We start from the raw sequence: 14,879 nt of genomic DNA on the forward strand, positions 1-14,879 counted from the left end.
ATAGTAGGATTCATAATATCGCGAGTGACGTGAGCGCTGAGCGAGCAGGTACAGTGAGTTGTCGTCTGTGGAAAAAGATGGATAAAGCAAAAAAGCTGTCGGGGGCTAAAAATAGAAAAAGAAAGAGGGAAAAGGAGATAGCATGTCAAGGGATGCAACAGCAGTTAAATAAGTGGATGGTGAAAAAAGTGTGACGTCTGTGCTTGGAGGCTTGCAAATATTCATGTTAACAGACTAGCTAGTTTTTGCTAACACTGGGAATGTAGCCCTTGTGTTGACTTCGGGTCACACTGACCCGTTTTCAATTTTTGTTTTATATCAGAAAATATGGGACGTAGAAATAAGCGCTGAACATGTGTAGAGGAAAAATTTAACAATTCAAAACGTTGGAAAAGGCAAAAAAAAACACAATTTGAAAAAAAGGCAAAAAAACGTCAAAAAATAGTTTTTTTTTCAAGGTTGACGGGAAGACAACACAAGGGGTAGCAGCCAAATGGGGGTTCACGGCTAGCTTAGAATATGCAAAACTGAGGTTGCTGAGCTGAAAAATGGAAACTATAAGGTAGTGTGTACAATAAATGACAAGAATCTGGAAAACATTACTAATGCAATAACTCTGGTTTACCATGGAATCATTAATATATTTTGTTTTACCATTAGCTGTTCATGTTAGCTGTGCTGTCAGACATACAGGCTAGGCCTATAGTTACATCTGTTGGGTGACATGGGAACAGGGTCACATCTCTCTCTCTCTTTTTTTTTTTAAGATCAATTTTGTATTTATTTTTCATTTAAACATCAAAAACAGAACAGACAAACACACTTGAACAAGAACAACCCCCCTCTCCCACCCTCCGCGGTCTCGAGGAAAAGAAAGAAAAAACAAACAAACAAATAAACAAAAACCAAAACAGAAATCACACCTTGCCTAGTCACCCTCCTCAAGAGCTCAAGCATAACTATGTCCAGAAAATACGCCAACCACTGTTTTATACAAAGCGGTTGGGGGGGGGGGGAGCCAGCGTTGAGCTATCATTTTCTTAGTCGCGGTTGAGCCAGCTAACCAAACTTTCTTTTGTCTCCCAAGCAGATGTAATTTAGAGTCGTCATTAAGTAACAAAACAATCGGATCAGTAGGAATTCGACATCCTATCACATCAGATATTATTGATGTTGTCTTATTCCAAAACTCATGCACCTGTTCACACTCTCAGACCATATGCAAGAAAGTTCCAGTTTGTTCAGGTTGACAGAACGTGCAGTAGGAATGCCTTTGGAGATGTATCTCTTCTGAAGTGTCCAATATGTCCTATGACATATGTTGAAGTGTATTTGTGTTCTTGGAACAGTGGGAAATTATTGTCCCAAACTGTCTCCCAATTAATTACGTTCCCCTCAGGGCTCAGCTCTCGCTCGCATTTCCTTACTATTGGGAGTTCTCCTACGGATACTTGCATCAATTTAGCATAAATCCTGGACACTAATCCTCTCACAGGAGAATCAACAAGCCATTTAATGATTGGGTGCATCTCTCTCTCTTTTAATGTCTATGCTAAGTGGCTCTCCATATTTGTACTTTTTAAAATCCAAAATATGAATGTAATTTCAACAGCAGCACAACCTTACTGCATTATAGTTGTCTTATCTGATGCCATCACTAGGCTGATTTAAGAATTGAATTAGGCTGCTATATTTAACATTGAGTTAATTTCATTCAGGTGTGAGGATGGTGGATCAGGAAAGACAGGGGAAGGCAATAGCTAGATCTAACATTAGGTTGAAGCGTTGGGGGAGCCACTTGATACCAACAGATTCATTTCTTAATACTATTAATATGGAACAACTGATCAATTACATAATGTTTGTTTGACAATATGTCTTAGTGGAGAAGAACACAGGCAAGGAGTGAATGAGACAGACATGAGGTGGGCGAAGGCATCATGTAGAGATGAGACCAGTGATGACATCAGGTAGGAGTTCTATTAGATAGAGCACACAAAACTAAATGTCCAGTATGGTTTGAAGTTCTGTTGACCAACGTATTCACTGTGTCCTTTTTGGGCAAATAAATAGTGCAGACAGAGATGGAAAATATAACAATTAGCCTACGTCTGACAGCGGGGACGTAGTAAACAAATCAGAAAGCAAATTTAAACATCCGCAACGCATATGCTAGAATGCCATCAATGATGATTTATTTATTGTAATGAAAATACAGTACAAGAAAAAAGTGGGCTACAATAATGTGGTTGCCACGGGCAACCAGAGGTGATGATTAGTTTGCCACTTGTTACAATTTGGTTGCCAAATTCAACCGTTAAGTCGAGCCCGTATTTATATATATGTATTTACATATATATATGTACGCATATACCATATAATTATTTATAATAATATAATAATTTTGGTATGCCTACAGGGGCTGATATTTAAAATAAACCTTTATTATTTAAAGCCCATACATGATGATGTCCGGCACACGTATTTATTTATTAAAATTGTTGCTGCATACCCCTCCGACACTGGGTAGTTGCGCCCCAGGGTACAGGTGAGCAGCAGCATGAATAATGGTATGAATAAAAGGTAGGTTTTGTTAAAAGCATGTTTGAGGTCTAAGAGAGAACTGTGAGATGATAAAAGAAGTTTCTCTGTAACATTCTACGAAACACTAGAAAGGGGAGAAGACAGCAAACACTCTCGGTTTCATTTCCAGGCCAACATAAACTTTTATGAGACAAATTCATTGGAAGTGGCATCAAACTGAGCTGAGATTTAGATGACATGGTGTGTGATGAAAGCAAAAATCAATGCTTTGCTGCAGCTATTATCTTCTTTTACAATGCTGAATAACTGCAGCATGTTCTTGATATGATAGTTTATCTACCTCTTTATTTACATTGACAAGTATATGACTGCAACAGATATGTTTTGCAGTAAATGAAAAGACATCCTGACTGAGCTGATGCAGGTACAACTGTCTGAACAAATGTAAAACATATCCAACATATAAATGCTACTACCTGTCATTTATGGAACTACTGTCAAACAGTACATTTTATAAGGTAACTTAACTGAAAAAATAAAATTGTACAGTGCTGCTATATCTGCTGGCAAACAAAACCCACTTACCAGGGTTGCCTCTCTTCTTCAACGCTCTTCAAACTGTCACGGATGGATTTCTATCTGGGGGTTTATTAAAGTTGTACAGCGTATCATCCACTGCAGTCAAACTGTCCAAAAAGTCATCTCAGTACCAGGCTGCATAAAGACAGGCTCTTGGCCTAGCAACATCACTGTCAAGTTAGCTGTACCTTTCTGCCATTGTGTAGGCTCCACACACTTCAGTCAAGCAGGTTTTTAATGATGAAGTACAAATAGTAGAGCAAACACAGTTATAATAACAAATTCCAACTCACCAAGATGACCAATTTCATCCTTCTCTCAGTCTGCAATGAGTCCACAGAAAACTGTCCCAGAGCCCCCATGGTCTGAGTCTTAAATGTACGACATTTCAAACAAATCCTCAGTCTTTGGTTGGTCCATCTTGGCCTTGGCTAGGCCTTGTCCTTAGGAGATTCTTTGTGTCCAGAGGTTTGTCTAGCCAACGATGTCTGAGAAGCAAGAAACGCTAACAGCCCCGTCTGCAGCACACCCACCCAGAGGGAGTTAACTAACTGCCCCCAGTAGCCCAGACAGTGGCAGAGGAGACACACACACACACACACACACACACACACACACACACACACACACACACACACACACACACACACACACACACACACACACACACACACACACACACACACACACACACACACACACACACACACACACACACATCTTTCCTTTTATTATCCCTCACTCTCAAAGACTCAGGCTAAGTTTCCAGGCAACCAAGTAGTCAAAAAGAGTTGTGTTTGTGAGTCCAGGCCCTATCGTCAGTATGTAACACAATGTGTGTGTGTGTGTGTGTTACTTCTATTCATGGATTAGGCACTGGAGAGAAGATAATTTGTGTGAGGTACAATTACCCCCCCTACCCAGATAGACACATAAACCATAGCTACAGCAACACAATGCACAAGCCCATCAGTATTCTACTGCCACTCATAAAAGTGTTCATGCATTGTAACAAAAAAAACTACCAAGTAAAAAAAGAACCGATGTGAACCTGGACACGAACAAAAATAAACCAGAGCTTTATAGTGCCATTCAAATGCCTTTGAGAGGACTTCCTGTGGGTCACTCATTGCCACATACACACACACACACACACACACACACACACACACACACACACACACACACACACACACACATACACAAAAAGAGGAAAGAAAGTCTCCTCTGGAATTTCTTTTGTGTGAAACTGAGACAAATAGATATGACTGTATGACTGCAAGCACGAATGAGCTATACATCCAACGTAGATATTATCGTTTCCCTCCCTGCTGCTTCAGTGACCACAACCAATCCCTGCGAGTGATTTAATGGCCTGGAATAACTTGAATTAGCTGATTACAGCGGTCGTCAACGGTGACAGGATCAGAAAATTAGGTCTCAGCAATTTCAATAATAAAGCTTTGAAAATTAACACTATCACAATTGGATTACAGTGGTGCATGTGGAAGCCAGTACAGAGCCCAAAATAGCCCACCACAAATCCACCATGGAAAATCCACTATTATACAGGGAGAAGAATGAAGTTGCTGGAATCGGGGGGAAAAAAATGGTACGGATCTTAATATTGGAAGGAAAGAGGTGCATGGGAAGAGAGAAAACGCAATGGAAACTGAGCGGAAATAAAGCACTTTCATACAACAATGCAAATCTGAAGAGAGACACACTTTTGAAAATCTTTCTCAAATGACTTTCATTTCCAATAAAAAGAAAAATGCTTTTTCAACACTCTTCATGACTCTTGTTTAAGAGAAAATTGTATTAACAATTGTTTCAAAGAATGTTGCCATAGCCGTGGCCATTAAAGAAAGACAGAAAGAGAAATGATGGTCAAACACATTTGTGTAAATCAAGGCTTATTCAAGATCTGCTGCATTAAATTCTTTGAAATATGGATAAAATTCAAATAAGTCGCCAAGCATCAATTTAGGATTGTGTTGTTTGATAGATTAATATCTTTAAATCTAGAAGTTGCAAGAAATACCCACCCTCAGTCACTGTAATTGTTACACTTTGTCAGTCTGAGAATTATTGATGTTCCGTTGTTCCTTCTTTCTCAAACCAAGTGTTCTTCTGCCGTTTATTGTAATGACCTTCTACAACTTTTGAATAAACACTAGAAGCCAACCTGTTTTGAGCACTATGTTGTGCCCACGATTGCAGCTGTGCTCTCTCACTTCCCCATGTGAGATTGTGGTCCAAAACAAAACAAAAGGATTTGTTCATTGATGTAAAGTATCTGACATTGAAACAGATGTTGTATGTTGGATTTCTGAAAAGAAATCTCTGATCAAACACAGTGATAGCTTTGCTGGAATGATCGCAGTGTGGTTTCCTGCCATCTCTGGTTATGTATGCCACATTTTAAAAAAGAAAAATCACCAGCAGACAATTAAATAAAATCTAAGGATCAAAGATTTTCATGGTGGATTTCCATTTTTGGATAAATACAGGATAAAAAAAAAAGAAATTACCGGTAACACAAAATTAGATTTGCTTTTTTTCTTGTGAAAAACTTACACCTCATCTCACAAGTAGATATTATTTTAAAGGGTCCCATAAAAAAAAAGGTTTGAATGCAGAAAAAAAAAATCCCCAGTAGATAAATGAGATTTAGACCAGGTCATTTTCTTATTTTGCATCTGTGATCACCTATCATTAAACAAAAAGCCAGGAGTTCTTTTATATACAGTGGTGCTCATAGGTTTATGAACCCATGCTAAAGTTCACTAAAAAAAAAAAAAAAAAAAAAAAAAATGACATCTTTTGGAAATTGAACTTAATGCTTTAATTAAAAAGAATTACAAAAATCCAACCTTTAAGGACACCAATTTTCTTTGTGAATGAATAATTTATCGTAAATAAATACATGTTCTTCCTTAAAATACAGGGGCCATAAGTAAGTACACCCCTATGTTAAATTCTCAGAGGCAGGCAGATTTTAATTTTTAAAGGCCAGTTATTTCATGGATCCAGGATACTATGCATCCTCATAAAGTTCCCTTGGCTTTTGGAATTAAAACAGCCTGACATCATCACATACCTTTCACCATACCTAGAGATTAGCATGGTTTTATTTCAGTTAGCCTAATAGCTGGTTTGATTTGCATTAAGAGAGGATTTTATGGAAAGCACCCCATGCCAATGACAAATGATTTTAGTCAACTTTAGCATGCGTTCATAAACTTATGAGCACCACTGTATTGGACTATCGATGGTTAGTAAACAGTAAACGTGAACACTTCACATATATTCATAAAGCAAAAAGAAAGACGGCACTGGTGCTCAACTGGATAGGTTGTGTTTATGATGCACTGAGTGAACAGTGCACACTAGAACAGTACAGGACAAAGAAAGCAGACAGTGAACACAGTCTTCATTTTAAATTCCTGAACATTTCTCCAGATCTTGGTTTCTTGACAGATTTAAGTTGAATATGATGTATGCTGATTGTGGCAAATGATTACTGCAAAGTACATGATACCACTGTGTAGATCAAGATTATGTTTTGCAATAGAAAAATGACAATAAAATGAGAGTAAAAGTGCAAAAAGAATGTGGAAATGCATTTGGAAACTGAATGCCACTTTCTTCCCCATTGTACTTTTTTTGCAATTACCAAACTTTTAAGGACATGGGAAATAATCACATTTTTCCTAAACTTTTTAAGAACTACACAGCACTGAGCGGAGAAGGCAATATTTAAAAGGAACAAAGAAATATCGACTTCAGAATCTGATAAAAGAAAAACATAAAAGAGAGTAAAAAAAGTCCCTGGCAATTACAGTCAACCTGATTTGCTTTGAACCTCAAACTACATGATCTCCCCTCAAAGCCACGGAATTATAAATTATAAAGCCCAAAATAATAAAATGTCTTTACAAATTACAAAGCCTCATATCAGCTATTCTCTAATAAAAAGTGTGTGTGTGTGTGTGTGTGTGTGTGTGTGTGTGTGTGTGTTGTCTCGAGCTGCTACACCACAGTCTTGAAGGCCTGCAGTATCATGTTGGTTTGGTGGGTGAGACGGTTGGCGCTGACAAACACGTTTGTCACTCTGGAAACAACCGTGACAGAGACACAAGGACACAAGTGTCAATCATACAGCAAAGAAACCATGGCAACAATATTAGGATTGATCCAGGAAACACTTTGATCTGGCTGGAATGGAGAATGTCAGGCTCCAGAGAATACAAGCCAGGATGAATGCACAGGAAATGGGTCAAGGGAATTATTCAGCAATGGTGGATTTGATACAAGCAGGCCTGTGATCAAACGACAACCATTTACATGGTGGTGACAGTGTGTGTTTGTTTGTGTGTGTGTGTGTGTGTGTGTGTGTGTGTGTGTGTGTGTGTGTGTGTGTGTGTGTGTGTGTGTGTGTGTGTGTGTGTGTGTGTGTGTAATTGTTTATGTTCATGTGCGTGTACAGCTATTAAATGTGTTGGCAGCTGTGTGTGCATATGAAAAAGAAAAGGCTGAACAAGTCAGTGAGAAGACAGAAAAGGAAGAGAAACAGACAAAACAGAATAAACCTAAAACAGTGTCATACTTTCCATCTCTGAAGTAGGTTTTGAGAGTGACACTGAAGCTCTTGGAGTATTTCACAAACTCTTTCTTCTGCTGTTCCAGTGCCTAGCCAATAAATAAAGACAGCCTTTCAGCTCCTCACATTTTACAGAAACTATATTTGTGTGAATGCATTTCTTCTTCCTCTTCATGTTATCTACTTACCCGTCTATTCTGATACTGGTATTTCCTGAAGACTGTATTAACCGTGTCTAGCAGCTCCTTGATGGCACTGGCAATGTCTCTGTGGATGACACACACAAATAAGTGCATGTTAAAATAACAACATCTCAAAATCTAGCTGTTTTTGTCAGGCAGCGATACCCTGATAACTGCAAGTTCCTTGATCCTGCTCGTTGTCTGCCTTTCTTCCCCTTTTCTCCTGAGCATGCTTTCACCTTCAACTTTTTCTCCCCTCGTATGCACTTGAAATCTGCCGTTTCATAACTATAATTTTTCAGCATTCCTTTTGAATTGACTTCATTTCTAAGCCCTCCGCTGGGTAAGTAACTTAAGCAGTGACTCACTAAGAGTATTGAATTTGATCAAAAATAATGGCAAAGTGGGCCAAGAAAATGAAACATCAACGTGTGTGTGTGTGTGTCTGTGCGCGTGTGTGTGCGTGCGTGCGTGCGTGCGTGTAACTTGCCCCAAACACATTATGTACAGCTACATGCAGCTCTAGCTAGCAACGTAAGCACTGAACCCAATTGTGTGGAGTGTGCATGTCTGAGTGTGTGTTTGTTTTGACTCCGACTGACCTGAAGCCTCCCCAGGAACTATTGAAAGATTTTTAACTCGTCTTACTCCCATTATACTGCATAGAGCAAATGTGCATCCTTTCGCTTGACTATGTATTCAATTGCGCCTTGTCCAAAAATATGCTTCACCAAAAATCTTTTTTTGTTTTTATGTAACTAAACAACAAAGACATTTTCTGGAAATGTATACAATTAATACAAGATGTTAGACTGAAACTTTTATAAGCCTGTATATTGTACTAAACTGTATATAGTGTAACACACACACACACACACACACACACACACACACACACACACACACACACACACACACACACACACACACACACACACACACACACACACACACACACACACACACACACACACACACACACACACACACACACACACACACACACACACACACACACACACACACACACACACACACACACACACACCTTACTTGATGGACTGTAGGAAGCCTACTCTGTCATTGATCTCATCTGGTATGGTGCTGAGGATGTGCTTCAGAGCTCGGGCCCTCTCGTTCAGCTCCTGGAACTCTGGCTCTCGTCTGTCAATCACAAACTCTGTAAACGCAGAGAGGATGAGAAAAATAGTGATTACAAACTCCTCCGGGACAGGCACGTCAACACACGTGCAAATAGCTGCAGGGGACACTGAAATTAAGCAGTTAATAATGGTGGTCTAGAGTGCAAATGTATAAAATAAATACAAGATTGATTGTGTGTGGGAATGTGTGTGCACACGCTTTACAGTGACAGTGTTTAGTTTGTTAAGTGAAGGCAGGATTAAGGCAGAACTTGGGCTGTGCCATGCAGGAGGTACATGTGAATTCATTACTACCATCAATCACTGTACACGGCACAAGGAATTCAATTACAGACAGAAACAGAACAAGGAGTGCAGTTGATTTGTGGAGAAACAGCTCCCCCTACTGGATAATTGGGTTGATGGCATATGGACAGGGGCATAACAAAAAAGCCAGACAAAGCTAGGTTGGTAATCATTCTGCTTGCTAAAGTGTCCTTGAGCAATATAGTCAGTGTTGTGCATGTCCTGGGAGAAAGTTAAAGTTGGCCAGGTTAATATGTCTTTCTTATTATTGACCTACTGCTGGTACTCTTGTATGGTTGTCCTATGTGACACACCCTAGTACACCCTCCTGCTATATTTGCATGCACCATTAACCAACATCCTACCTTCCACATCGTCTGCCATGCGAAGTAGAGACTCATTATAGTCGATTTTTACGTTCTTCTTCTCCAGTATTTTCATAACAATGTCCTGGGTCAGACCTGGGCTCTCCTTCTCTGCCTTGAAACACACAAACATACAGCTGCACTGACAGTAATCACAGTCAGCCTTGGCCCTATGTGGCATCAAATGTTTTAAATGTATAATCAACAGAAAGATGATAGTCTAAAAGTATTTAAAAGAAAATAGTATGGACACAGCATGGCAGTTCATCTCAAACTAACAAAAAGAAAAAGGTTCTTTCTTTACCTTTATAATGGCTGCTCTCAAGGTCTGCGCTGCTGATAGGTTGACTTTCTCCAACTGCAAGTTGTAACAGACACACAAACATAAGCCAGTAAAAAACACACACACACACACACACACACACACACACACACACACACACACACACACACACACACACACACACACACACACACACACACACACACACACACACACACACACACACACACACACACACACACACACACTTTTGATGTAACATTTGCACCTTTTGAAACTCTTGTGTTGTTTAAACCCATGTGTATTTGATGGTTTTAAATTTGGATTTGTACCTTTGATATTTGTACATTTTCCAAATGCGTAGCCACAGAGCTAAAAACAAGACTTGCTTTGCAAAACTTTGTTGAGCCATGTTAGCTGTCACCACCAGTCTCATCCACATTTCTTTCTCCGTTTTCTTTACCTGGTTGAAGACGGGATACATCACAGTGTAGAGAGCCATAGAGACTATTGAGGCGGTATCAGCTTCATTCTTCATGTCTTCCATGGTCATCCTTGACCAATCAATGGACCTTTGTGTGTGTGCTTGTCCACTGCCAGTTTCACCTCATTCAATCACTCACGGAGGCTGACAGAATGGGAGCAGACAGGGACCTGAAGAAGAAGAAGACAAGACAGGTGAACAAGCAAGGAGAGATAGATGGTGGTGGGCGGAAATCACAGAGTAGGGGATTTAAAAAAAATAATAATAATTTCACCATGGTTACAATTAGTAATCAATTTAAACAACTTCAATAAGGTGTAAGGTTAGTCAAAGATGGAATAAATTCTAATAATAATGCCAACAATGCACCAGCTTTATTCCTTTCCATTACATGTCATAAAATCCAATGTGTACCACTTTCCAAAAAGCCTTTCAGTCACAGACATGATCATCACATAACAGCCACATTGCCGAGGGGTGTGTGCTTTACTGTTCCACTGGGTGCAATGGGGACAAAAGTGGCATGAGTCATACCTGAATAAGGAACACCCTCTCCAATATTATTTCTGCAATAAAAATATCACTGGGATAAATATAGAACCACGGCATATACAGTATATTCAGTGATGTTCAACCTCAATCTTGTCATAAGGAAGCAGTGAATTATGGTGGTTTAAATTAGAATAGAAATATCCTCTTTCATTGGCCTTAGTTCTGTCTGTGTCTAAAACCTCCAGGACCAGTTCTTCCTCAGCCATTGTTTGTTGTGTGACACTTTTACAGCATCTAATATATGACGCCAATCTTCATTCTACTGATCATACAACAGATCATTTATCGTCGGGCAGGGAGACACACTTACATACCAAGTCTGTCTTTATGTGTGTGCCTCCTCTTTTCAAGAATCCAGTGAGTCACCATGTGAAGACCTGACAGTGACTTTATAGACTTTTTTAGATTTGCTGTGCAGACAAAAACAATAGTGTCCTCCTTGGTCAGATTTTGAATAAGGGACAACAGGTGATAAGAGTGGTAAGTAGGGCTGCAACTAACGATCATTTTCATAGTCGATTAATCTGTGGATTTCTTTCACAATTAATCGATTAGTTGTTTGGTCTCTAAAATGTCAGAAAATGGTGAAAAATGTGGATCAGTGTTTCCCAAAAGGCCAAGATGACGTCCTCAAATGTCTTGTTTTGTCCACAACTCAAAGATGTTCAGTTTACTGTCACAGAGAAGAGAAGAAACCAGAAAATATTCACATTTAAGAGGCTGGGATCAGAGAATTTTGACTTTTGTCTTAAAAAATTACTCAAACCGACTAATCGATTATCAAAATAGTTGGCGATTAATTAAGAGTTGACAACTAATCTTTTCAGCTCTAGTGGTAAGGTGTGGAAAATCACTTTAAAAAAAAAATCACCTAAAAACATATTAATTCAATTAAGGTTGAATTTATCAATTAAGGATAAATGCTCTCACTGTTGTATGATCAGTAGAATGAAGAATGGCGTCATATATTAGACGCTGTAAAAGTGTCACACAACAAACAATGGCTGAGGAAGAACTGGTCCTGGAGGGTTTAGACAATTGTTCAATTAGGGTAATTCAATGCTCCTAAATTGATGTATAAAGATCTGTCATGTACTGTAAATGTTTTTTGTTTGCTGTGTCTGTTTTTGTGATTCTGTGTAACTTGTGTACTGTTGCTCCAGGTCTCCCTTGTAAAAGAGATTTGACTATCTCAATGGGACATCACCTGGTAAAATAAAGGATAAATAAAAAAATAAAGTAAGCTGTGACGACTGGAAAGGAGGGATAACAGTAGTATCTGTCTATAGGACCCATATTTCAAGCATAAACCTTTCCCTAGGTGGAAATTTCAACTTATCAAACCTAGGTGTAACAAATAATCAAAATGACTGCATTATATATAGGTGTGCCTGAAACAGGGTTCTGGTATTGTGCATTGCAACAGACAGACATACCGGTAAACATGTAAATGAATGCAAATAGTTACACCTGCGTTTACTTGCTATGACAAGTCAAAATTCCTGTCAGGACAAATGTCTTTTAGGCAACTTTTTGAGTCATTTGTGCGAACTAGGGCTGGGCGATAAGGAGAAAATCACAATATTTTTTACCAAATACCTCGATATTGATACCGCAACGATATTGTAGTGCTGACTATTGGTGCTTTCACAAAATATTTACACAATGAGATTTTTTATGAATAATCATCAGTAATATGGATATAATAACTAAGTGGGCAAAGGCAAATAATAGAACAGCTAGAACAGTCTGGTAAGTTCATAAAATTACATCACTTTACTGTAATGCAACCTTTAAAAACAAGAAAAGACAACACTTATGCCATATTACGATATTACGATATCCGAAATCTAAGACGATATCTAGTCTCATATCACGATATCGACACAATATCAATATATTGCCCAGCTCTATTGCGAACCATTACAATTCCTCATTACTAATTGAAAAACCACAGAGTCGCCACAACAGCAAATGGCATAAAGTTCACAACCACAATTTTGCACGTCTGGCTCATTACCATCTAGGTCCCTATTTGACTTTAAAGCCATCAGGGCACTTAGAGATCTCTACTGTGACCCTTGCATCAACACAAACTAAACTGCACAAATTTAAAAGATTTGGGGAGCACAAAATAGTAATTAGTTCATAACCCATAAAGTTGCTTTTTTTTAAAATGTAAAATAAGTCCAGATTTAAATGCATACAGTAATTACCACCTTGTGTCAATATGAGTCAATGAAAAGCATACTTTTGCTATTATCATTATATGCATTTATATGTAACAGCGCTGTTTGTGTGAGTGTGTGTTAGAGAAAGGAAATTATTAGAAAATAGAAATGAATTATATAATATGAATATTGGCCTAAATCTTGGGGGCAATTTGGGGCATTTTGATGTATGCCCTTTGCTGACCACACTGATAAAATTATGGACATAACAGGTCTAGCACCATGAATTTGCTTCGGTGGCAATTTTGAACCAAACTATTATTTTTCCTTAAAGGATGAAACGCACTAAGGCAGTCACTGTGTGAGTAAGATCACTGAGGTTAGTTATTTGTGTTGGCAAGTGGGGCAGCTAATAATCATTTTAATTTTGTCTAGACAACTCTTTTCCATCTTGATTAAATACCCAATCTTTGTGGTAGCAGGTAACTGACAGTGATGTGAGGCGAGGATAAAGCGCAATTAACAATAACTACTGTACTGTTACCCCAACAAGTGTGTCACTTAAACTAACGCTCCACCAGCAATATGGTTTTTCAGTACTGAAAAACCATATCGCTGGTGGAGAGGGTTTAAAGTTACAGCACGACGCTTACCTGTGGTGAGACTGTTGGCAATGAAGAGAAGCAGCGTTCCGATAAAGTGGGGGATAATGTTAAAAAGCGAACAGCAATACCTGCAGGTAGCGTTAACGCGCTAAAATTAGATTAGCAGTTTAAAGCAGGTGATCAACTTCGTCGTTAACGTTAGCTAACTAGCACTCTATCGCCATAGTGTCCGGTGATAAAATAGTGGACTTATAAAAGATAGCCTATAATTAAAACAGACAGGTGCTCCGACTGTTTGCTTCAATAACCCCTTTTGTTATGATTGTGTCTTATTCAGGAAGTTTTCGGGCTTTGGGATGGGCGGTCTTGGTATCACAGGAGAGGCTGGTTGTAGTTCTTTCGATAAGTCTCCTTCATGCGCCGTCATTGTGATGGCCGGCAAAACAGACTTCAACTCCCAAAAAGGTACAGGTGGTGTAATTTAACCCTTGTGACGCTTTCGTTTACAGATCTACACACAAGCATTGTAGCGTTTTCCACTTCTAGAAAACACATTAATAAGACTCTGTCTTCAGTGGTATGCAGAAGATATATTTAGAGTTAAAATAACAGCAAACTAAAGTGGGTGTCGTGCTTTTTGCGTTCAGCGCGGTCGGTTAGTTACCAGCACAGCGTGAAGTTAACTTAACTGTTGCACTGTTGGACAAGATAGTTATCTGCTAATGTCGATAAACCGCAGTATCAAGAACATATTAAATTGCAACACGGTTTAAGAATATCCTATACAAGCTTAATGTACGGTACTACAGAACTGCGCATTTGCTAAAAAAAAACACATTATTCTAACCCATAGATATATACACATGATTCTAACCGTTGTAGGAGGCTAATCCCAGGCCTGTTATAAAGCTAGATGATATAGCCTACACATTAACACGTTGAATAAAAACATTGGGCTGTACGAAAATGTTACACGCGGTATGTAAAACACGAAGCCGCCGTGACGAGCGTCGAAAACTCAATGTACGGTTCGCGTAAGCAAAGACGGAAGCAGGAAGGA

General features: G+C 38.9%; 1 protein-coding gene across 3 annotated transcripts; it reads right to left on the bottom strand.

Annotated features, from left to right (window-relative positions):
- Positions 1 to 6,468: 6,468 nt before the first annotated feature.
- Positions 6,469 to 14,871, bottom strand: pdcd10a (programmed cell death 10a). 3 transcript variants are annotated; one of them, XM_028573450.1, is made up of 9 exons: positions 13,868 to 14,871; positions 11,026 to 11,057; positions 10,471 to 10,661; positions 10,029 to 10,082; positions 9,725 to 9,839; positions 8,965 to 9,091; positions 7,918 to 7,996; positions 7,736 to 7,818; positions 7,159 to 7,240 (listed from the first exon to the last, which is right to left on the bottom strand). In XM_028573450.1, exons 3-9 carry the CDS (start codon positions 10,558 to 10,560, stop codon positions 7,159 to 7,161), a joined length of 630 nt encoding a protein of 209 aa, XP_028429251.1. In that variant the 5' UTR covers positions 10,561 to 10,661; positions 11,026 to 11,057; positions 13,868 to 14,871. The 3 variants fall into 3 exon arrangements, with proteins under 3 accessions (XP_028429250.1, XP_028429251.1, XP_028429249.1); XM_028573448.1 differs by lacking the exon at positions 11,026 to 11,057; XM_028573449.1 differs by lacking the exons at positions 11,026 to 11,057; positions 13,868 to 14,871 and having other exon boundaries at positions 6,469 to 7,240; positions 10,471 to 10,560.
- Positions 14,872 to 14,879: the final 8 nt, after the last annotated feature.

This window comes from Perca flavescens, chromosome 3, assembly GCF_004354835.1.
Source record: "Perca flavescens isolate YP-PL-M2 chromosome 3, PFLA_1.0, whole genome shotgun sequence".
NCBI classification, from domain to species: Eukaryota; Metazoa; Chordata; class Actinopteri; order Perciformes; family Percidae; genus Perca; species Perca flavescens.